Here is a 21,992-nt window from a genome sequence, read left to right as displayed (position 1 = left end):
AAACAACACGATCAAATGTCAAACTGGTCGCCAGCGACGGAGTTCTCGACGGTCGGACGAGGCGACATCGGCGACGCAGCGCTTGGCTCAACGCTTGTCTGGGAACTGCCGTCGGTCGGCGCTGGCGACTCGGGCGTTGGGTTGACGCGTGCTTTCTTGGGAGGGCGGCCGCGCTTAGGTGGCGTCTCGCTTGGTGGCTCCTTGGGGTGGATGCGAGGACGACCGCGCGGTTTCTTTGGCACGTTCTCGGGCTTCTTGGGGTGGATGCGAGGACGACCTCGGGGGCGTTTGCCACCGCTGGGTAGCAAGCTGCTTGGTTTCGGTGCAGCATACTCGTTCTCCGACGCGTCGTCATTGGACACTTCGTACTCGCTCCCAGAACGGTTCGACTCGTGCCCGTCGCTCATCTCGCGAGATGACTCGATGTCGGGGGCATCTTCGTGTCCATAGCGCTGCACAGCCTTCTTGGAGCGACGACTCTTGCGGTCCAGTAGCTTAGTCGGCTTGGTTGTGTTGGCAGCAGATGTGCTTGTGTCCTTGCGCGGGCGTCCAACCTTCCGACGGACGGTGGGAGTAGCTTCTTGGGCTTCGGTGCTTTTGTCGTCGACAATGTGGACCACGCGCATGCTGCGCCGGTGGCCCACGGGCGCAACAACCACCGCAGTCGTTTCCATGGCGTCTTTTCTCGGGCGACCACGCCCGCGCTTCGGCTTTGGCTCTTCGGACGTCTCGGGCGTTTCCGTAGCGTCCTTTCTCGGGCGACCGCGCCCGCGCTTCTTCGGCCGGTCTTGAACTTCGGACGACGCGTCATGAGGAGCGTCTGAGAGCTGCCGCTGGTTGTTCTCAACCTCTTCCGTCGCGGCAACGTTGGTCTGCACCGTCTCGGGCTCCTCGACACTGCCGTCGTCTCGAGCTGCAACGCCGACTGCATCAACCCGGCTGCACGGTGCAGTCGCAGCTCTTCCGTCGCCTTCGCGAGCAGCATCATGATGGACGTCGTCTTGAGAAGAGTGATCGAGAGGCGCGTCAGGCATCTGTCGTTGGTCGTCGTTGACCTCGTTCGTCGGGGCAGCGTTGGCCTCCACCATCTCGACCTCGGGCTCGTCCGCTTCGCCATCCTGCCCATGGTCGCCATGGCGCTGGGCGTGGGCGTCTTGGCTGCCGTCGTCCGGGTTGCAGCCGACGGCTCCTTCAGCAGGCGCCGGCGCCGCAGCGTCGAGCGCGAGGGCCGTCGACGCGTCCAGCTGGGTCATCGCGCACGTTGCAAATCTGCAAATGAATAGATCGCCAACTCTCTTCATACAAACCTCAAGGTGTTTCACACGTGCGTTTTATTAGTGTATGCACCCATAAATCTATCCTTAATATGCGTATTCGAGTTGCAGTCTAAACGCACGCTGCACGGTTCCCGCCCTTTTCGAAGTGGGGTGGCGCTAGCGACTGCGTTCGAGATGCCACCATACACGTACAACGCAAGATGCTATCGAAGAAAAGAGATCCAGTACAGACAGAGTGCTGCTACGTGACAAGCCGGATCAAGCGCTCCATCTCGCTGAGCTCGCCTGCCACGTAGGTCAAGAGGTGCAACGCAGACGCCGTGTCGATGCCGATGTCCTTGTTGGCATTTTGCTGAACAGCGTGAACCTGCGCGACGAGGCGACCGCTCTGCAGGCGATACTGCAGCCTATAGTCGCCACCGTGAGACGCCTGAGCCAACGTAGCACAATGGAGCATGTCACATACTCGACTGCTGCTGTGATGCGATCGAGGTCGGGCGAGAGGAAGACGAGCGTGTGGTCGAAGCCATCACGAACATGCACGAGACTCTGGATGAGGAAACGTGGTGCCATGACGCTCTTTGGCATGGTCCGCGCGACGCTGAGACCGTCGCGCAGCTCCCGTAGCACCTATTACTAGTACGTGGCACAGGTCGATGCTGCACACAACGAGCGCAAAGCGCGCGAACCTGGAAGCTCGCGGCGTTGGCGTGGAGCTGCAGGTACAAGTCTTCGCGGTTGCGCATGGCCCAGAAGCGGGCGCCGATGGCTTGGATGGTATCGTCGGTCGACGGCTCGTAGATGACTTTTCGCAGCGCGTGACGAGGCGGCCGTCATAGCACACGCCATGGAGGGCCCACCCGCCGCGTTGCAGTAGGATCGTCTCCGACGTCGGACTCGTAAAGGCCGACGGCACTTGCACAGCGACGAGGCGCATGGCAGCTTGGACTTGGCCAAGGACAAAGAAGTCGTCGTGCAAGATGCGCGTGACTTCCAGACGGCTCGCCGCCTAGCGCCGCCTCAGGAGTGACAGCAGATCCGAAAAGCGTAGTACCATGCTACGCGCGATGATGTGTGGCAGTGCAGAGCGCCGCTCGATGGCTTCGCGCAGCGCTCGGTTGTGCCGAAGAAGTTCGTTCTTGGTCTGTAAGAGCGCGTCATAGCGAAGCGCGTGGAGGTTGCCCGGGTGCTCTAGCCGGAGCTCGGCCACGCGGGCCTCGAGCGCAGCGACGCTGGCGCAGAGCGACGCGACATTGTCCTGCATATACAGCGCCCGTGGAAAGGTCATGACCAGCAACGCTGTACCTTTTCTTGCTGCGCCAGCGCTGCGTGCTCTCGCACTTGCGCAGGCGGCGGCGCTCGGCCAGCGCCAGCGTGGACGACTCGGGCATTTCGAAAAATGTCATTACATGCATTCTCGCTGGCTCTTCCGGCACCTGGTCCGTCTGGCCAGCGCTCCATGTGGCTGGCGAAGGGCAAGGTGCATGCCGCTATCATATTTGCGTCTTTGCCTGCGTGATTGCTTGGTCAAATCTGTTTACGGTGGCCTTGTAAATGGACAGCCCATCGCAATCTGGATGGCGATCTCGCGACCTTGCATTACGCGGGACCTTGCTCGCTGGCTCTGTGCTCTATCTGTATCAAAAAGATGCTCGTCACACGCTTCCTCACAACCGCGTCAACCAATCGCGCCGATGGCTGAGGCAACAATCAATGCGCAGTCGGGCGGTCGCGTCAATGGGTCGTCGAGGGGCACGTGACGGGTGTGCGGGAGTTCGCGCGGTGTTGCAACAAGTGCTTGAATCGATCTGGCGACACGACAGACCGTGGTGACCACACCAACGGCGTTCACTTCGGCTAGCTCCTTGCACCTTGGAGCTGACAGATAGTACGCCTGCGTGCCACACGGAAGGCATTCACGCATAGGCCAAGGGTTCCAACCAGTAGTGTCCAATGAACCTCCGTTGCATGGTGGACCTCGATCTTCCTCCACAGCAAGCACAGACTTTGCTACAGACTTGTACTGCGGCCGGAGGACGAGAAATTTGACGCGAGACGACAACGAGGAGGGGATTCAAATAACGTTAGATAATGCTGGCTACGGCGCCTCGAGCTTGACGTCGTCGTGCCACACGACAGAGCCAGAGGACCGCAGAAGATCTTCCCAGTGCAACATTTCCGAGATGACGTACGACATGGTATACTGGGGCGCGGGTCCGTGCGGACCTTGGGCTTTGCCCGTCGCGGAGACGACGACGTGGCCATCGACAACCTCGAGCCGCACTCTAAGACACGCACGATCAGCCAATCCGTTGTGCAGACCATGTACATACCGCATCGTGGTCGTGAGCGAGTTGAGGTCCGGTGTCAAATTGATAAAGCAATAGTCAAAGCCGTTCGAGAGCTGCACTTGGTACTGCACCATGATGCGCACGACGAGGTTGGGGCCGATCTGCAGCACGCTCCGAGAGACGCTGAGCGACTGCGACTGGCGCAAGATCTACGCAGTCGTCGATACAAAGAAGCAACAAAAGGCAGGCAGTACCTGGAAATCCTGCGCAATGTTTTGAAGGCGCATGTACGCCGCCTTGTCGTTCCGGACGCGCCAGTGGTAGTCGCCGACGTCGCGGAGGCTCGTCATGGCGTTCGCGCCGAGCACTTTGCGGACGTCGTAGTACGTATTTTGGTCGACTTGGCCCATGTTGGCGAGCCAGCCGCGCACGACCTGCGGCGGCGTCGGCGAGTGCCCGAACGCGCTGGGTATGTTGCTATCGACGTCGCGCTGCGTCGCCTGCAGCACCGTGTACAGGAAGAGGTCGTCGTAGATGCGCGAGTTGTCCACGTCCATCTCCATCTACGCCACGTTGAGCCACGAAAAGAGCACATTTCGGGTGCGTACGAGCGCCGTGATTGAGCGTGTGTAGAGGGCGCTGCGACGCTCGAGGGCTTGTTGGAGCAGCGCGTTTTGCTGGATGAGGCCGTGCTTGACCTTGACGATGGTCTCGTAGCGCTGCGCGAGGCTCGACGCATTGCTCGTCGTCGCCACCATGCGCATGTCGGCGACCTGCCGCTCGAGGAGGTCGGCGGTCTGGCGCAGCGACTGCACCGCGTCCTACGTCGTCGTGTGGTACCTCGTGCCATCGCACGCGCCGCACCTTGTGCTTGATGCGCCACGCGCGCGAGTTCTTGCGCTTGCGCGCGCGGCGATGCAGGATCGCGTCGTCGACGGCCTCGACGTTGCCAGCCGCCATCTTGTCAACTGCTTCCTTAGCCGGGGGCAAATTCGCGATTGGCTCCGTGACGAATGGCCGACATGTCCCACCACATGGCGTGCGCTGCCGGAAAGGCAACATCGGAGCGGAACGACGCCGCCCGCTCATACTACGCGCCTATACCATCTTGCCTGTACCAGTACTAGAATGTATTAGCAGAAGGTCCAATCACCAAATTCGGTGCATGACGACGTCGTCTCGCTGCGTGCGTCTGGTCGTCGCCTGTTTTTGTTGGTGCTTTCTCCTGCCAAGGCACCGACATTATGGGTGGTGCATCGTCATCTTGTTCCAGGCGGTTTCGCGCCAAGGGCAACGGCAACTTGGCGATCGCTCCTGTGGGCGAGATATGGAAGCTCACGCTGGCACGCTAAGACGACAGTTGCTTATCGTACGACCCGACCTTGGAAAAACGTCGCTGCCTCCGCTCGCAACACCAGTACATGTATGCGCGAAATCGCCAGTATCTGTCAAGTGGCCGGCCACATGTGTTTTCGATTTGGTCTTTCCATGGAGTGTTTGTGGCTAGAAAGGTCCGGGCTGTTTGCTCACCCAACCGGGTATTACGTCCGTCACGTCTCGCCGAAAAGGACACTTGGACGCTGCCGCCAAGACGCCGCGATCGTCCGAGCTCGCAATCGATCGGAGATGCGATCACGGCGCCTGCGACTTGTGCGGGTAATCCAGCTCGTGCGCGGGTATACCTCTGCACTACACACCACGGAGAGAGCTCCTGGAAAGCGCGTCTCGCCATGTGATGCCAACGCCGGGGTCACTGATTTGACCTTGGTGGCTCGCAGCTGGGTTGTCTCGATTATCTTGGCGTTCTATCGGCCACAGGTGCATGTATGGGACGCGGATCGACGCTGGACTTTCTCAACGCGAAAGAAGAAAGTCACACATACCAGATAGCGCGACACCGGAAGATGCTCTTCGTTCAGGTCCGCAAAGCAAGATTTGCTGCGCAAGGAAGAGAGGGTGTGGTATTGTAACGAGCTGCCAATTCCATTGGCCGACGAATTGGCGACATCGTATGGGGGACAATTCAACAATTGGAGATTGGAGCCATAGACACTGCTGTAGCCTCATCATCAATTCCCACGCCCACGAAACTTTTATGTCATCATCGTGAGCTTCACACGGCGCTACCGGTTCTATACATTTTGCATGGGGACGTGCTATTTCAAAGTGTACAGTGCAGCGGCACTGCGTCGATCAATCATGTACCAATGAGAGCGCTGAAGTGATATGTATCGGCCCTCTGTGAGTGTGTTGTCAGTCGCACCCTGTGAGGATGCGCTTGTTGGTCGGCGAATCGCCCAGAATCACTTGCAAACGGCAATGCTTCGTCGTCCGTATGATGCTTACATAGGTACAATGCTCGACATTCCAGCAGCTCTGCAGCACCATCTATTCTCACGCAGGTCGATCGATGAGGATATGCACTTGCTACCAAGAAAATATACCAAGGGCCCATGCATGACCTCTCTATGTGGACCGTGCATGTACGTAGTTTGTTACACTACTAGTACGGTCATTACTAGTATTTCTTAGCCTTTCTTATCTTGTGCGCAATGAAGATCTCGTGCTCGGGCCTAGTGCAGGGTTATGAGAACGGACTGCGGGACTTGCACGGCACTACTAGTAGTAGCACTCGCAAAAATCTCGAAGTCTAAGTTTGCTTGCAAATATCGAGTGACCGTCACGCTCGGTTGATGTGCAGTCGGGCCCAATCTCGGTGGACGGGGCCATCGAGCGACTACCAGATCATGCGTCGCCAGCGAAAGCAACGAAATTTGGCGTGGTCACAGAGCCACCATATACTCCGTCATGTGGTCGACTCGTGGCGATATGTGGCCGAGCCACTTGGTGAGCTGCTCGATCATCCTCAGCACAAGAGAGGTCGCGTCGAGGTGACGTGGCGCGCTGCTTCGCGAGAGGGCTTGGGCGACGACGGCGCCATGCACAATCGCGTACTTCATCCTACGTGAGACATCAACGATGTGTACGGGCAACGAAATAGGCATACAAGGTGCACGTCGTAATCTCGCTCAGGTCGGGTGCGAAGCTCAAGCAGCACGAGTGGAAGCCATCGCGGAATCGCATCTTGTAGAGGATCATGTAGCGCGTGACGAGCACACTCCCGGGAAAGAGGATCGTCGAGCAAGCGACAAGCAAGTCGTCGTGTGCGCGGTGGATGACCTACGCAGAGTACGTGTCAGCGCACATTCTGTAGGACATCCATCGAGTACCTTGTAGTCGAGCGCATTGACATTCATGCGGGAGTAGAGCTCCTTGTCGTTGAAGACTTGCCAGTGAGCGTCGCACGCAGACTGCGTATCGGTCGACGCGGTGGGTCCGACGTCGTACGTGGCATCGGCATATACGAGACCGTCGTAGTGGGCGTGCTTGGTGGACCACCCGCGAAGCATCTCGGGTCGCGCAAGGGCAAGCGCCGCGGGCACCGTCTCGGAGAGGCACTGGAGTGTGGCTTCAACTTGGTGAAGAAGAAACACATTGTCGTAGAGCCGAGGGTCGGCCAACCGAAATGGGGGCTACGCGAACAAAAATTGTCTGTTAACTACAATCGCCGAGGAGACTAGTAGTCCCAGTACGCACGAGTTGGGTGGGGAGGGCAAAAAGCGCTTGCCGCCGCGCTAACGCCTCGCGCAGCATTGCATTTTGTCGAGTGAGCGCCGTCTCTTGTTGACGCAGCGCTTCGAGCTCGCTGGTGCGCGGCACGAGGTCCGTGCTTCGAACCTCGGCATCTTTCCGGAGCTGACGCTCGAGCACTTCCACTTGGTGCCGCAGCGACTCCATGAGTTGCTACCAATAAGACGATTACATCCCGATTCAAGACGAAGAGTAAGGTGGTCGTACGTGCTCCTTGAGTCGCCACGCCTGGGTGTTTTTGCGCTTCCGAGCGCGCCGACGTTCCAGGGCCTCGTTCGTCAAGATCGTCATTTGAAAAGTGACGACCATGTTGCGCGCGCCCTACCACCACCACGTGGCAGCGCCAGCTGGGAGCTACACCCACACCGTTCCAGCAAGATCGCAGCGTCGTTTCACACGAGGCACTTGACGGCTCTTAAATTTTCAGATGCAATTAGCCACGTAGCGCGCCAGGAAGCAACAACGACAAAGGCGACGGTGCGACCGACGCAGCATCTATGGTCAGCATCGACTCTGCGACCGACTCGTTCACGTTAGCGATCGACTCGTGTCGGTTAGCGATCGACTCGTGTCGGTTAGCGAAGTCGTTAGCGATCGACTCGTGCCAGTCCAATCGTGCAAGTCTGCGCAGTCGGTTATCAATCAATGATGATTCCAGGGTCGCTCTGTATGGCAGAGACTTGCAACCAGCGGGCGGTGATAGTCTCATATCGTATTAATACATCCGCTGCCATCAGTTCTATATTACTGTACCCTTGTACGCGTTTGACTTTTGCGACTGTGAGGCTCTCGGCTTGATCACCGCCATACCCTGTATCAAGAACATCACAGATGCAGGACAAAGAATAGAACGAAAGGCTTCTGTCTCGCCTGGTGCGATAGTGTACACCAACTCGCCTCTCCACTTGGACGCATCACGCTGACCGGCTACGAAGAGTATGTGGCTTGTCATCATTGTCTGTACAGTCAATTTGTGCCGTTCCTAAAGCATAGCCCATTATCACGAAATACTTACTGAAGTCAGACATGAATCCACCAGCATTGAGCGGCAATTCCGCCTGCGTAGCTGGTCGGAAGCAAGGGTTGGTGGGAAATTTCGGCCCGTTGCATGTGCCCTCGCGTCGTCGTTCCTGGCCGCCCATTGAACGACGGCATTCATTACTGCAGTCGTCTTGCGATGTGCTCCGTCTAGAATCAGACAAATATTGGCCCAGTTCTCGCAACACGGTGATGCAGAGCGTACCGAGTTTGCTGTCAGTCGAAGGCTACACATGTCATCCACGTTCAAGTTCCAACCTTGTGGACATGAAGCTTGCCAAGCGTGTGCAAGGGTATGTTGATGCTTGATGGCACCTGGGAGCTGCAAAGTGACGGTTCGCGCGATGAAACATCCCCATCAAAATTTGCGCGGGAACTGGCACGATGGAATTGCTGCGTGCATTTAGACAGGCCTTCCCATCAAAGCTGCGCGACGAGGCGAACAAGTCCAGGTCGCGGCATCGCCGCCAACGTCCATGCGCCTGTCTGTGCTGATGCTCGTGTTGCTAGCCGTCAGCATTACCGCCGAGGCCGAGCCACGGTTCAAGATCATTAATCGGTACATGCATTTGGATCACCGATCTCTGGCGCTTCTTTGCAACTACATCTCGGAACGACCTCGGAACTGCGGTCTCTAGTCGCAGCACGGTTGTCGATAGCGATGTTCTACCCGTATGCATTGGCTGGTGCATTAAAAAGTCGGTGTCCTCATTCGAGTGACCTTGACCAAGTTGAACCATTGCAGATTTCAGTACACGAAAGAAGGAACGGCGATGCTCGACAATCCCAGCCAGGACCTTAGCGTCGTAGGTGTGCGCCTCGACGGCAAGATCCAGTGCCCAACGGACGTCGATGGATGACCATGGTGTTGCAAGCTTCTTGGGCAAAATTTCGCCAGCGCGACATGGAATGGTTGGGTGGTTTTAGACCAGGTGGAACCGACCAATCAAACGTCGCGATTCCAGGCGACCTTTAATGGGCAGCATCGAGGTGGCGATCGCGGCCGCCGGGCCAGCGTCCCTGGCCTTCGAGTCAAGCGCGGTGGACACGCGTAGCATTCTCTATGTCCAGGACGACGTCTTTGCCGCGCTCACGCATCAGATCACAAAGCCCACGCTGGCGGTCCTGCGCTCCGCTACGAACGAGCCGCTAGCGGTGGCCCAGATCCGTCACGCGCGCGAGCTCCCGACACATGACCTTGGCGCCGCGCTGGCCGCCATCAGTGGCGACGATCATGCATCTATCGCGATACCTTCATTTGGTCTCTCGACAGCGCTCGGCGAAGTGACGACGACGCTACGCCTCGAGCAGCTCGACAACAATGTTGTGCCACCCACCCTCCGCTTGCATTTGACGATGAACATGGAGCCGAGCGCGTACACGCGCAAAATCCTACTAGCCTTGGAACAATTGGCACCAAAGGTAACCTGCTGCATACTCGGCGCGCAAGGCCAACATGGCTGCTCGTAGCTGCTGATGGGAACGCTCATCTGGCCCGGTCGACGGATACCGTTGCGATGGCGCAACGACCTCGACATCGCTGTCGTCGCCTCCATGGACGCCGAAGACGACAGTAGCTTTGCAAGCTGTGTCACACTAGCCACGGCTGTGACCATCTCGAACGGCTCTTCGCCGTCATCTTCGTCACGCGGTCGGCCGATTCCAGCGTCGGCGGCGGTAGATGTTGCACGAGAGCTCGCCTGCCACGCGTCCATCGTACACGACACGATCAGGTTCCTCACACAGCGCTTCCAGGACGGAAGCATGGGCTCGCGCGGCGTCGGCGCGCTGCTCTTCGGTGTCCCCGGCGTCGGCAAGTCGCACTTTCTGCGCCTCCTCGCGGGTTCGATTCCCAACGTGCGCTTCCATTTTGTCACGTCGCCCGATATGTTTCAGACCAACGCCGGCGCGTCGGAACAGAAGATTCTCGACATCTTCCACGAGGCGTCGCGGGCGTCGTGGGCCGTCGTCGTCCTCGAAGACGTGGATGCAATCGCAGCCAATTCCGAGACGGCGCTCGACAAGTCGGTGCTCGCAACGCTCCTCGCCGTGCTTCGGACACTTCCACGCCACGTCGCCGTCCTCGGTAGGGCTCGATTTGGCATCCTTTGCTCAAGTGTTCAACTGCACTAGCAACGACGAACCGCAAGGATGTGCTGGACCCTGCGCTCACGACGAACGGGCGGCTGGATCTATGCCTCGCCATGGCGCCACCAACGCTGCTTGAGCGCCACGCCATCTTGACTGTGGTAGACAGTGACGTCGCTGTCGCTATCAGAACTGATATCTCATTGGCGTAGATCTGTCGGCATCTTGACGTGCAAAGCGATATGCTCGAGCTCATGGCACAGCGGACGTCGGGCTTTGTTGGTGCAGACCTGCTGAGCCTCGTCCGCGAAGCCGCCATGGCGTCCGTGGATAGCGGCGCCCCGGGGCGCCTTGCGGTGCACCACATCGAGGCCGGGCTTCGCGTCGTGCGCCCGTCGGTGCTCCAGGGCCAAAAGACCGCCACCTCGCTGCTCGTGCCCATGTTTGGTGTGGCAGATGCGCTTCAGACACTCGACGTCGCGGTGGTCGGGCCGCTGCGCGACTCGTCGGCGTACCGGCGCATGGGCATCCCGCCGCCCCGGGGCGTCCTCCTCACGGGCCCGTCGGGGAGTGGCAAGAGCCACGCGCTCGCGTACGTTGCGGCGACAGTCGGTGCTCATGCGACCGTCGTGCCGGTCATGTGCACCGACTTGGTCACCAAGGTCGTCGGTGGCACGGAACAGGCGCTTTCGGCGCTCTTCGCCACCGCGCGCCTCGCGGCGCCCTGCGTTCTCCTTTTCGATCAGATCGAGAGTTTGGCGCCCGTCCGCGGCTTTGACACGAGCTCGGAGCAGACATTCGACCGCGTTCTCTCGATGTTGCTTCTGGAAATGGACGGCGTCGGCTCGTCGTCGTCGGCGGCAGGTAGACAGCAATGTACTACGTTCGTATCCCACCCTTCTTCGATGCGTTGTAGCCATGCGCAAGATGACGCACGAAGCGTTCCTGCGTCAGCACGTGGTGCTTGTGGCGACGACGACACACGCAAGCCAGCTCGACCCTGCCATCTTGCGCCCCGGGTACGTGCTAGCGTTACGATGCAGCGTTGGATGCAGATGGATGATGTCTATGTCGGATAGGCGCTTTGACCTCGAGATTGGACTCACGTTTCCGGACGCCGACGCCCGGGCAGAGGTCATCACCCACTTGTTGGCGCAGACTCCTGTCGCGATCCAAGACCGCTTTGCAACAGCCGAGGCCTTCACGCAGTGGCTCGTCGCTGCGTCCGACGGCGCGTCCGTGGGCCAACTCAACGCGGTGTTCCAAGAGGCCGCGCTGGCCTGTCTGCGCAGCGACATCCATGCGACCAAGGTCGCCTTGTCGTACTTGGAAGAGGCGCTGCAGCAAGAGGTTTGATCTTTGTGTTGGCTTGGCGTCCATCTCATCAGGTGCATGGCTGCGCTAGGTTGGCAAGGCGCGCGCTGTCGAGACACTGGAGATCGATGCGAGTGGAGCCAGCGACGAGGACGAGTAAGATCATGGGTCAACAACGAGGATCGGATTTACGCTTCTATTACTACTACTAACGTTACGTGGGATGGCTCAGCTTCGCCTTTTAATTGCTCTCTTCTGGTCGATGGCGAGACCGCAGACTGCGCATGGTAGCAGCATGCACGGAGTCATGGCATCCACATCCTTCTAGAACACTCGGGTGCCTGTACAGAGGTTCCTCGCCTGGGTGGAGATTGTCTGCTGTACGACGACGTTGACGCAGCGTGTGCGTTCTTGGGTCTGCCTCGCAGCAGGAGGAGGGCTTGCTCCAGCCACGCGCAGACGTCGTCGCTGCCGTATGCTACATGCACATCGTTGGCTGCCGGACCTCGAGCTGTGCTTGGATCATCATCGCCATCCCCTATCTACTCTTCCTCGTGTATTTCGCTCAAATGCCACTTGCGTCCGACCACCACAGGCTCCAGCATCCGGACATCCGGATACCATGACACTAAAATCACGCAACTTGAAGCCGCAACTGGAAGGTACGAGCACGTCACCACAGCACAAGGAGCTCGTCTACGCCGCAACACATTTTACACGATATTATAGACGTCCCTCTCTTGGCACAGAGAGGAGAGAAAGGACAGGAGCTCACGTGCGGTCGGGCGCTCGTCGGGCTCGTGCGCGAGGCAGCGCGACGCGATGGCAAGGATCGCAGGCGGACACGATCGCGAGAACGCTGGCCGGAGCTCGTTGGCCGCAACAAGCATCGCAATGCGGGCTTTGGTGAGGGTAACGTTGACGCCACCGACGGGCAGCGTCACGATCTGGTTGAAGTACGGCACTTGGCGCGTGTCGAGCTCCGAGAGGAGGACGCCGAACGAGTAAATGTCGGCTTTTTCACTGTAGCGCGTGCCCTTGAGCACCTCGGGTGCGATCCACGGCACGGTGCCAACCTCGGCCGTGAGCACATGGTCGTCCGGTCCAAACTCGCGGCTCGTGCCGAAATCGCCGAGCTTGGCGACATACGCATCGTTGAGCAACACGTTCTTGGACTTGAGGTCGCGGTGGATCACGGCGGGCGTCACCTCGCTGTGCAAGTAGGCCAAGCCTCGGGCGACGTCGCAGCAAACCGCCTCCTTGCTCCGAATCCCCGCAGCAGCAGGTGCGTCGTCGGCCGTCGCCCACACAAAACGCTTTTCGGTGCTCAGGACGCTCCAGAGGTCGCCGCGCGCCATGTACTCGAGCACGGCGCTGGGACTTTGCGCGGACGTAAACGTGATACCGATGAACCCGACAATGTTGTCGTGGCGCAGAGAGGCGCCCAGTCGGATCTCCTCGACAAAGGCTTGGACGGCGCGGAGCTCGTGCACGCGCTCGGGCCGGAGACTCTTGAGCGCGACCGTGTGGTCCACAAACTCGGGGCCGCGGTTGAGCGTCGCAACGTGCACGACGCCAAAGCCGCCCTTGGCCACGAGCGCGCCGCGCGTGAGGCAGCTCGCTGGAATGCGGCAGCGCCGCAGAGCAGGATCGATGCGCAGGTCTTTTACTAGGAAGGCCGTGTCCGAGAGCTTTCCGTACGTCGCTTCGTGCTCGGCGAGCGCATTGTGGCGCCGGTGCCTGGCGCGGTAGACGAGAATGACAAGTATCAAGACCACGCACGCCGAGGTGAGTCCGAGGATCGCGTAGATCCACGCAGCCGCCGCCGCCGCCGACGCGTCTTGCCGGTCGGGTGTCGGCGGTTCCGGGAGCATGCAAATGGGAATTTGGTTCCAGAGAAGGCGCATCTCGGTGGACGCATTGCAGCTCAGGTTTTGATGCGGCAGCGTCAGGTTGTCCAGGCGCGCGAGCCGATCGAATTGCGACGGCGTCGCAAAGAGCGACTGAAGCGGGTTGTCACCAAGTGCGCTATGGACACATGCGCGTGAACGATCGGTGAGCAAGTGGTTTTTGTACAGTGTTTTGAGCCGTGGGGGCAAGGCGACGTGCAGCATTGAGAGGTTGTTGGCCTCGAGGTTTCTACGCAAATGCCGTAAATTTCTCTCTCGTGATACGTCCAACGAGCGTACAAGTGCAAGAGAGTATCGGGGAACCGAGTTCCGACGCCATTCCGAAGCCGGTTGTGCGCCAAGGACCTAGTCAGTCCTGTCAGCTATATTAACAACCAGCGCGTTCGTACAAGTGCTCGAGTGCCACGGGCCATTTGACATTGGTCAGAGAGTCAATCGCATTGTCTTCGAGATCCCTAGAACGCAGAGATAAAGGATGAGGTACATTTGTACAAGGCGTTGGGTCTTACAAGACTTGGAGGCCAGGCGGAAACTCTGCATCAAGGAGCGACGTGATGTGGTTGCTTTTGAGATAGAGCTGGTTGAGCGCCGTGCTGTCCGAGACGCTCGGCAACGGGTTCACGCGGCCAAGACACCCCAAGGCGTTGTAGCTCACGTCCCTAGAAATGGCTGAGCAAACACAACTACAACGCCGACCATACAGAATGGCGACTTTGGACGGAAAGTGAACGTTGGCGATGCTCTTGAGTGCATTGTGGCTCAGATTCCTGCGCAGTGTACGTAGCTCGATCGGAATTCAGGGATCATCAGCGTACAGTCGGGTGGCCATGACCCACATGTTGTTGTCGTCGGCTGCGAGCTCTGGGCGCAGCTGCGAGATGCCGGCGTAGGCGAGGTTGCTATTATAGTCGCACGTATGTGAGAGAACGCGACAACAGACACCAGCGCACATGGAGCTCGGGTAGCGCGGAAGGCTCTGCACGACGTTGACAAGCGTCCCAGTTGGCAGCGAAAACTCAGCAGTGGAGTCGACCGAGATGTCGACGAGGTGGGTCCCATTCGGATGCACGACACTTGCAAAGTAGCTCGCGTTGATCGTGGCGCCGATGAGCGTCGTCGGAGCTGGAAAGGCGACGACGGCTACGTCGGTCATCGCAAAAGGCAATGTGAGTGCCTCCGACCACCCAAGCGCCAACAAGTACTGGTAGTAGCTCCCAGTGGTCGGTGCAAAGGCGGTGTGTATAATCAGCGTCCCACAATCGCGTCGCGTTCGGCGAGGGACATACAGCGACGACGCTCACACGGCGCCAATTCGAACGCGTACCGTACCCGGGTTCCGCCACTGGCACTTGCACACCGTACTTGGCACGGCAGAAAACCACCGTGAAAATAAGAGGGAAATCACGTGTAAAAAGTGATAAATAGCACAGGGTGCGCCACGTCATGATGACCGACAGGATGAGACGGGCGACACCCGTCTTCGTGCTACGCTTTTCGCTGCTGCAAAACCATGAAGCAATGCGGATGCATCTCCACGCGCGCATGTTCCTCCAAGTAGCTCTGGTTCAGGACGCTCGTCTGCGAGCACCTAGTACGTCCCACAACGTACGGTTGCGATGCGAATGCAAATGGCATAAATCATCACGCATCTCTAAGAACACGAAAAAATCAAGGCCGTAGCAGCTGCCAAATCAGTCCATAGTCTGTCGTGCCAACACAATGCTCATGTTGTATTAGTTGTGGACTAGTTTGTGTTTCGTCGTGGACGTCGGGCAACCTTGCATGGCGTACGCATGGCATCTGTATGCGCGATGACCACGCGAAGCACCGCCCTTGGAATGACTGTGCGCATTCAAATAATTAAGCACATGGGGTTGTACACAATTGAGCGCACTCGATTGCAAGACACCAATTCTGCAATTCGTCGCTCCAGTGCGTGTCAGAAAGGGCTACCAAGTCGTAGGACTGGCAGGACCTGGCGTCTTAGGCCCATGCGGCGTGCAGCCAACGGTGGCCATGACGTTTGAAACGTGCGGCCGGAAGGGAAAGAGCCAGCGCGGTTGTTCATGCGCAGTGTGCCAACCCACGCGACGATCCGCAAGCTACAAGGAGAACCGAATGTCTTGCGCCGAGTGGGTGAACTATTAGTGTGTGGTGCGAATTGCTTGGGTGGATCGCAACGCTGAAGACCCCGTGATGACCATATGTGTGTCCATCGCGCGCTTCGATTGGTCGATGGGTTTTGGCGCCTCGGGTTGCGCGACGTTCGATTTCGTCTGGCTCATTACGGCCCCACATTGCGTCGACGTTGCGTCGCCTCACTTTACATTTCTGTGCAATGTGGAAGCGAATCCTGTTGCTTTGGTGCCCGCTCGGCGCGCTCGCGGCCGTGAACGAGTCCATCTCGTGGGGCACGCTGTTGCCGTCGCGGCCCCCGCGCCACGTGACGCAGGTGACGCTCACGACCGACTGTCGCGGCGTCAACTTTACCTCGACCAGTGACGACGACACCATCACGTTCGACGGCGTCGCCGCAACCAATTGGACCATCGAGTTTCCGTCGTGCGTCTGGTTTCCAGATGGCCGCGTCGCGCGCGGCGCCGACGTCTCGGCCGTCGACGCACGTGGGTCGCTCAAGTTTGGCTACTTGTACGCGATCCGAAACAACCTCACGGTCGATTATGTGGAGCACTTGCCGTCGCATGCGTCGACCATGTGGGTCGCGTAGCCAAGCTGCGCGGCGTTCTAATTTTCTGTGCTCTTAGCATTTTGGACAACTTGGGGATCAACGCGCTTCACGACGACCTCTCGACCGACGATCGCGGCCGTCCCGTCATTGCCAACCGCGTGTACGTCGATCGACTTCTACCAGCATTTCGCATTGATCATTGTCCAGTCAAATGGTCAATAACGCCATCACGACGATCAGCGGCGTCCGCTTTCCCGACACGATCGACGTCTTGTAGGCCCCAGATTCTGCATCGTTGCCATGCTCAGGTGACCTTATTAGGGAGCTGTCCAACAACAAGATTGCTCACCTGGGCGATTTGAGCCGTAGTCGGCACATCACGTTTCTGTACGTGGTCGGGTCATTCGTGGATGTGGTTGACGCCGTTTTTGGCTAGACTGGTCGGGTTCAACCGTCTCCAATCCCTCGTCGATGCTATATTTCCGTCGTCGCTCCTACACTTGTTGGTCGCCTCGCGCCGCGTCATGAGAGCTCACCGCATGTTGCGTAGTTTTCCAATGTACAACAACATTACGAGCCTCCTCAACGTTCGCTTCCCGTCGGCGCTGCAGACGTTGTATGCCGTCACCGCTCCCACTTTACACTAAGATCTTAGCGTCGACTTCATAAACTAGGGATCTCCAAGGGAATCAGCTCACGTCTCTGGCCAATGTGTCGTGGCCGACCAACCTCCTCGACTTGTCCGTGCATGGATTCGTGTGGACCGCGGCACTCATCTCAACGACCGATAGGGGCCTCTCGTTCAATGCCATCACATCGTTGGACAATGTTGTCTTCCCGTCGACGCTCGATCAATTGTACTACCTCCCAGGTCGACGCACCAACGCATAATCTTCGCCTACGTAGGCAGGTTGCACACAACCGCATCACCGAAGTTCGCGCCAACTTTCCGTCGTCCCTCACGTCATTGTACGTACGACGCGAGCTTTGCGGCTTCACGCACCGCGACTATAATAGGTGTCTGGCGGGCAACAACATTACGGCTTTTTACGCCAACCGTTCGCAGTTTGAGCTCCTCGCACGGCTCCGCAACCCCAACAAGTCGTCCCTCACGTACGATCGGCATCGCGGTGCGTCGGGCAAGTGGAACTTCCAAGGACCGTGCGACATTGTCCTGAGCACGACCGCAACCAACACGACGTGTGTTGACCACACGCACACGCGCCTGCTCTTTGACGTCTTCCCCATCTGCATGCTGCCAGACGACGAGGCGTCCACGGGCAGCTCGAGCGCACCGTCCGAGGGCTACCTCCACGTCGTTGGCGTCGCGGCCGGCGGCATGCTCCTCCTTCTCACGCTTCTTATGACGACCACATTTTACCGCCACCGGGCAACCAAGTGGCAATCGTCGACGAGTCACGAGACGCACCTGCCGCTCGAGACGCCACTTGCGATCCGAAACGACGTGCGCTTCGACCCGGCACTGCGGTCGCGGCGCGTGCCGGCGTCGGACGTCGAGCGCCACGCAGTGCTCGCGCGTGGCGGCTGCGGCATCGTGTACCGGGCGTCGATCCACGGGTCGCGCATGGTCGCGATGAAGCGCATTCTGCCGACGCGCGCAGACGACATCAACGTCGTCGAGGACTTTATGGCCGAGATCCGCCTCAGCGCGAGTCTCGAGCACCCCAACATTGTTGCGTTCGTCGGCATGACGTGGACGAGCGTGTACAATTTATCGGCCATCTACGAGCTCATGTCCCACGGCGACCTCTGGCAGTTTCTCCGGCGGAGTCATGGCCTGACGTGGCACGGCCCCGGTGTCTCGAAAGCGTCGATTCTGCGAGACGTCGTCGCCGCACTGGTGTATCTCCACGCGCTCTCGCCTATGGTCGTGCACCGCGATTTGAAGGCGAAGAACGTCCTCTTGAACGACGCGTATGTCGCCAAGCTCGGCGACTTTGGCACGAGCCGCGAGTGCGCCGACCACACAATGACGGCCGAGATTGGCACCGTGCCGTGGATCGCACCCGAGGTGCTCAAGGGCACGCGCTACAGCGAAAAAGCCGACATTTACTCGTTCGGCGTCCTCGTCTCCGAGGTCGACACGGTCAAAGTGCCGTACTCTAACGTCCACGACTGCTGCCCGAGCGCCGACGGCACCTCGGTCGCGCTGGCGTCGGCCAACATCGCGATGCGGGTTGTAAAAGGGACGCTCCAGCCGTCGTTCTCTCCGTCGTGTCCGTCCGTCGTGCTCGATATTGCTCGCCAGTGCCTCTCGTACGACCCGGACGACAGGCCGAGCGCGGCGCAGCTCGCAGCGTGGCTCCAGCGCCTCTCGCTCTGAGATCTAAGAGGTGCCAATGCGCGCAGGCGATAGTCATGTGTAGTTGTTGTTCAAATATCAAAGTCTTGCCAATGTAATGCAATAGTAGTATCATGTAATCCGAGTAGCTTTCGAACGTTTACAAGTGATAGCTTCGCTGGGACGTCTGCTGGTCCGTACGTTGCGCCTGCTGTTGCACGGCCGCGAGGCTCCGGCTCCGTGAGCCTAAGACGACGCGAGCTGCATCATACTGTCAAGCCAATAATAGGACGACGTTACACGGTCATCGCCGCTTGGTCGTGTGGGACGACCGCGTCAAATTGCGACTTCCGAACGTCACCGTGCGGGTGACGTGGCGGGCTGTCATGGCTGCTTCGAACTTCGAACTTCGGGACAAAGGCCAAGTCGAGGCGCCGGAACCGAACGAAGATCCCACATCCATGCTTGGTCGCGCAAGGCGCTTCGTCCTACTGCGCGAGGCGAGTGCCATCGCATAGAGTGTGCGCCAATCTGAGTGTTGCGTCCGGGTGTGAAAGGCGACGTTGGCTTCTCGTTGCCGTCCGCTCAGATCGGCGGCCGGCTCTTTGCGTTGCCCAAAATTCGGCCACTTTCGGATTAGACGTGGCGATGGTCACGCTCCGTGTCGTGCTCGTCGGCGCTGCCGCCGTCGTGGCCGCTATCAGCGCTGTTGAGAGACCGACGCTGCGCACGGCGTGCCCCGACGGCGCCTGCGTGCAGTACCCGAACGGGACGCTCGTCGCCGTCCCGAGAAGCGCGGAGTGGGACGTCGTCGTCAATTGCAGCCTGCCGTTCACAGACATTGAGGCCTTGCCTGCAAACGCATCCAGCATGTACGACGCGCTGATTGAAGGCGCTGCTTGACGCTCGTTTGCTAGTATCCTCGACAGCGTTGGACTCGAGCGACTGCCGCACGACTTGCGCGTCGACACGGCTGGCCGCGCCGTCCTCGCCCAGCGCTTGTACCGCCTCTTACGTCGTCATGCACTCTTTCACGAGTCAAGTAGAGCGTTCCCAAACAATGCGCTCACAAGCCTCGAGCGTGTCCACCTGCCGGCCGGCACGACGCACTGGCAGGACACGAATCGGTCGCGACGGGTTCTTATCTTCGTCCATGCGTAGGGACGTGCACAAGAATGCGATTGCGACGCTCGGCGACGTCTCGATGAACTCGAACCTCGTGCACTTGTAGGTTTACCGCATCGCGGGGTGCATCGAGCTCATATATTTCGTCGCTAGAGATGTCAGCGGCAACCGCCTCACCTCGCTGGACGCGACCAAGCTACCACCCTCGCTCCAAACTCTGTACGAAGCGTTTACTACATCATTTTGTCGCTCACGAAGAAGGTGATGTGGCAGGTTGCTCGCACAGAACCATCTCTTCTCTCTGGACGACATTGCATTTCCCGAGACCTTACAGACGCTGTACGCTGGTCGCTGGATAAGGTCTCGAGCCGACACTTGCTGTTGTTAGGAACGTCTCGGGCAACCGCATCGCGAGCATGGACGCGGTCGTGCTACCTCGGCAACTCGAAGATCTGTACGTTCTACTCCTTGGGCGCAAGCATCGACACAACATTTACGGTCTGTTCTAGGGACCTCTCGTTCAACAACCTCGTCAATGTGAGTCATATCGTGTGGCCGCCACTGCTGCGACGCTTGTACGCTTGCCATCTCTAGCCATTTCTCTTGATACCACGTGCGTCTAGATCGCTTGCTGGCAACCAGCTCCGCGACATGGTCGCTGCCTTTCCGCCGTCCCTTACAGCGCTGTATGGCCATCGTCGCTAGCAAACGGAGACGTCTTGACTCATATTGCGCGCCTAGATGCCTCGGTGGCAACCCGCTTGTGGTTTTGTACGCGAACGCGAGCCAGCTCCAGCCTCTCATATCTCTTCTGAACGTCAGCTGCGCGCCTCGCACTCGCAATGACACACGGCTGCGCAACGTCACATGCCGGGGCGGCGAGGCGCCAGCGCGCGTGCTACATGGCGTCCCCATCTGCCTCGTGGAGAGCGCTGCGTCCGACGTCATCATGGTGGCCGGCGCGCTGCAACCACCCACCGACGCTGATGTGGGTATAACGAGCAGCGCCAGCTTGCTGCCCGTGGCGTGGATCGCGCTCGCGGTCGTGAGCGTTCTCTTGGCGCTCGCGCTCGCGGGCTGCTGCTGCTACCGGCGGCGGTATCACCTGGCGAAGCGAAGCAAGCAAGTGTGGTTCTGCGAGGACCAGCCGTCGAGCGTGCTCATGCTCGAGAGCCGGCCAACGGTCGGGTACGGCCTCGTCGCCAACGACATTCGGTTCCAAGCACGGTTCCAGGCGTGCTTCGTGCCGCCCAACACGATCGTGCGCGACCGCGTCATTGCGCGCGGCGGCTTTGGCATCGTGTACCTCGCGACCATCTACCCGTCGACGCGCATGCCGCCTTTGCGCGTGGCCATGAAGCGCGTGCTGCCGCAGTTCGCCGACGACGTCGGGCGCATCGAGGACTTTATGGTCGAGATCGACCTCGGCGCGCGCCTCTGCCACCCCAAGATCGTGACCTTTGTCGGGATCACGTGGACGACGCTGTACAACATCTCGTCGCTCACCGAGTACATGCCCAACGGCGACGTCTGGAGCCTCCTCGAGCGCAGCAAGCACGAGATCGTGCTGCCATGGAACGTCGCGAGTACCGCGGCCTTGCCAACGCCAAGCGACGAGAAGGCCCTCCCGCGCCTCACGGTGAGCGACGTGACCGAGCTCTCGACCTTTACCGAGTACGATCCGTGCTGCCCTGTCTCCAAGGTGTCGATCCTCGCCGATATGGCCGACGCGCTCGCCTACCTCCACTGCCTCCGCCCGACCATCGTCCATCGCGACGTCAAGACCAAGAACGTGCTCCTCGATGCCAACTGGGTCGCCAAGGTCGCCGACTTTGGCGCGAGCCGGAGCTACGGCGACAGCGACCTCGTCATGACGGCCGAGGTTGGCACGGTGCCCTGGATCGCACCCGAGGTGCTCAAAGGCGTTCGGTACAGCGAAAAGGCCGACATCTACTCGTTCGGCGTCGCCATGTCCGAGGTCGACCTCTGCATCGTGCCCTACTCGAACGTGCACATGTGCTCGCCCGACTCGCAGGTCTCGCTGACGATGGCCAAGTCCCGCGTCGCCGTGCTCGTCACGACAGGGCAGCTGCGCCCGTCCTTCTCGCACACGTGCCCGCCTGCCATCTTGGACATTGCTCGGCGCTGCTTGGCCTACTACCCCGAGGACCGGCCGAGCGCGGCTGAGCTCCGCGCGTGGTTCCAGCGCCTCCAGCCCTCGACGGCTGCATGAAGCGCGTATTTATTGGACTGCAGTCCACTGCGTCCCGCCAAATATTACATATTGATATTCACATATTGAGTGCG

At 59.3% G+C, this 21,992-nt stretch overlaps 10 protein-coding genes across 10 annotated transcripts; 5 read left to right on the top strand and 5 right to left on the bottom strand.

Moving 5' to 3' along the window:
* Nucleotides 1-11: 11 nt before the first annotated feature.
* Nucleotides 12-1,262, bottom strand: SPRG_02187 (hypothetical protein; the record flags this gene model as incomplete). The annotated part of the gene is made up of 3 exons (XM_012340738.1): nt 1,056-1,262; nt 946-1,000; nt 12-913 (listed from the first exon to the last, which is right to left on the bottom strand). Exons 1-3 carry the CDS (start codon nt 1,251-1,253, stop codon nt 12-14), a joined length of 1,155 nt encoding a protein of 384 aa, XP_012196128.1. The 5' UTR covers nt 1,254-1,262.
* A 256-nt stretch (nt 1,263-1,518) lies between these two features.
* On the bottom strand, nt 1,519-2,668 carry SPRG_02186 (hypothetical protein; the record flags this gene model as incomplete). Its single annotated transcript, XM_012340737.1, has 6 exons — nt 1,519-1,684; nt 1,744-1,907; nt 1,967-2,071; nt 2,122-2,286; nt 2,332-2,509; nt 2,583-2,668. The coding sequence occupies 6 exons, from the start codon at nt 2,666-2,668 to the stop codon at nt 1,519-1,521; spliced, it is 864 nt and encodes a 287-aa protein (XP_012196127.1).
* A 657-nt stretch (nt 2,669-3,325) lies between these two features.
* On the bottom strand, nt 3,326-4,553 carry SPRG_02185 (hypothetical protein). Its single transcript, XM_012340736.1, has 5 exons — nt 4,433-4,553; nt 4,177-4,389; nt 3,823-4,131; nt 3,611-3,777; nt 3,326-3,562 (listed from the first exon to the last, which is right to left on the bottom strand). Exons 1-5 carry the CDS (start codon nt 4,526-4,528, stop codon nt 3,376-3,378), a joined length of 972 nt encoding a protein of 323 aa, XP_012196126.1. The 5' UTR covers nt 4,529-4,553; the 3' UTR covers nt 3,326-3,375.
* A 1,798-nt stretch (nt 4,554-6,351) lies between these two features.
* SPRG_02184 (hypothetical protein) lies at nt 6,352-6,978 on the bottom strand (the record flags this gene model as incomplete). The annotated part of the gene is made up of 3 exons (XM_012340735.1): nt 6,352-6,529; nt 6,576-6,748; nt 6,799-6,978. The coding sequence occupies 3 exons, from the start codon at nt 6,976-6,978 to the stop codon at nt 6,352-6,354; spliced, it is 531 nt and encodes a 176-aa protein (XP_012196125.1).
* Nucleotides 6,979-9,880: 2,902 nt separating this feature from the next.
* On the top strand, nt 9,881-11,897 carry SPRG_02183 (hypothetical protein). The gene is made up of 6 exons (XM_012340734.1): nt 9,881-10,343; nt 10,391-10,506; nt 10,558-11,209; nt 11,262-11,364; nt 11,425-11,695; nt 11,751-11,897. Exons 1-6 carry the CDS (start codon nt 10,022-10,024, stop codon nt 11,817-11,819), a joined length of 1,533 nt encoding a protein of 510 aa, XP_012196124.1. The 5' UTR covers nt 9,881-10,021; the 3' UTR covers nt 11,820-11,897.
* A 475-nt stretch (nt 11,898-12,372) lies between these two features.
* SPRG_02182 (TKL protein kinase) lies at nt 12,373-13,566 on the bottom strand (the record flags this gene model as incomplete). The annotated part of the gene is made up of 2 exons (XM_012340733.1): nt 12,373-12,398; nt 12,435-13,566. The coding sequence occupies 2 exons, from the start codon at nt 13,564-13,566 to the stop codon at nt 12,373-12,375; spliced, it is 1,158 nt and encodes a 385-aa protein (XP_012196123.1).
* Nucleotides 13,567-15,907: 2,341 nt separating this feature from the next.
* SPRG_02181 (hypothetical protein) lies at nt 15,908-16,535 on the top strand (the record flags this gene model as incomplete). The annotated part of the gene is made up of 3 exons (XM_012340732.1): nt 15,908-16,284; nt 16,335-16,418; nt 16,466-16,535. 3 exons carry the CDS (start codon nt 15,908-15,910, stop codon nt 16,533-16,535), a joined length of 531 nt encoding a protein of 176 aa, XP_012196122.1.
* Nucleotides 16,536-17,084: 549 nt separating this feature from the next.
* On the top strand, nt 17,085-18,602 carry SPRG_02180 (TKL protein kinase; the record flags this gene model as incomplete). Its single annotated transcript, XM_012340731.1, has 2 exons — nt 17,085-17,129; nt 17,169-18,602. The coding sequence occupies 2 exons, from the start codon at nt 17,085-17,087 to the stop codon at nt 18,600-18,602; spliced, it is 1,479 nt and encodes a 492-aa protein (XP_012196121.1).
* Nucleotides 18,603-19,208: 606 nt separating this feature from the next.
* On the top strand, nt 19,209-19,791 carry SPRG_02179 (hypothetical protein; the record flags this gene model as incomplete). Its single annotated transcript, XM_012340730.1, has 4 exons — nt 19,209-19,432; nt 19,478-19,561; nt 19,607-19,687; nt 19,722-19,791. The coding sequence occupies 4 exons, from the start codon at nt 19,209-19,211 to the stop codon at nt 19,789-19,791; spliced, it is 459 nt and encodes a 152-aa protein (XP_012196120.1).
* Nucleotides 19,792-20,101: 310 nt separating this feature from the next.
* Nucleotides 20,102-21,918, top strand: SPRG_02178 (TKL protein kinase; the record flags this gene model as incomplete). The annotated part of the gene is made up of 4 exons (XM_012340729.1): nt 20,102-20,139; nt 20,195-20,260; nt 20,309-20,371; nt 20,427-21,918. 4 exons carry the CDS (start codon nt 20,102-20,104, stop codon nt 21,916-21,918), a joined length of 1,659 nt encoding a protein of 552 aa, XP_012196119.1.
* Between the last annotated feature and the right edge of the window lie 74 nt (nt 21,919-21,992).

This window comes from Saprolegnia parasitica, assembly GCF_000151545.1.
Source record: "Saprolegnia parasitica CBS 223.65 unplaced genomic scaffold supercont2.5, whole genome shotgun sequence".
Taxonomy (NCBI): Eukaryota; Oomycota; class Saprolegniomycetes; order Saprolegniales; family Saprolegniaceae; genus Saprolegnia; species Saprolegnia parasitica.
Note: the sequence above shows the minus strand (reverse complement) of the source record. Positions and strands in the feature narration are given on the sequence as shown.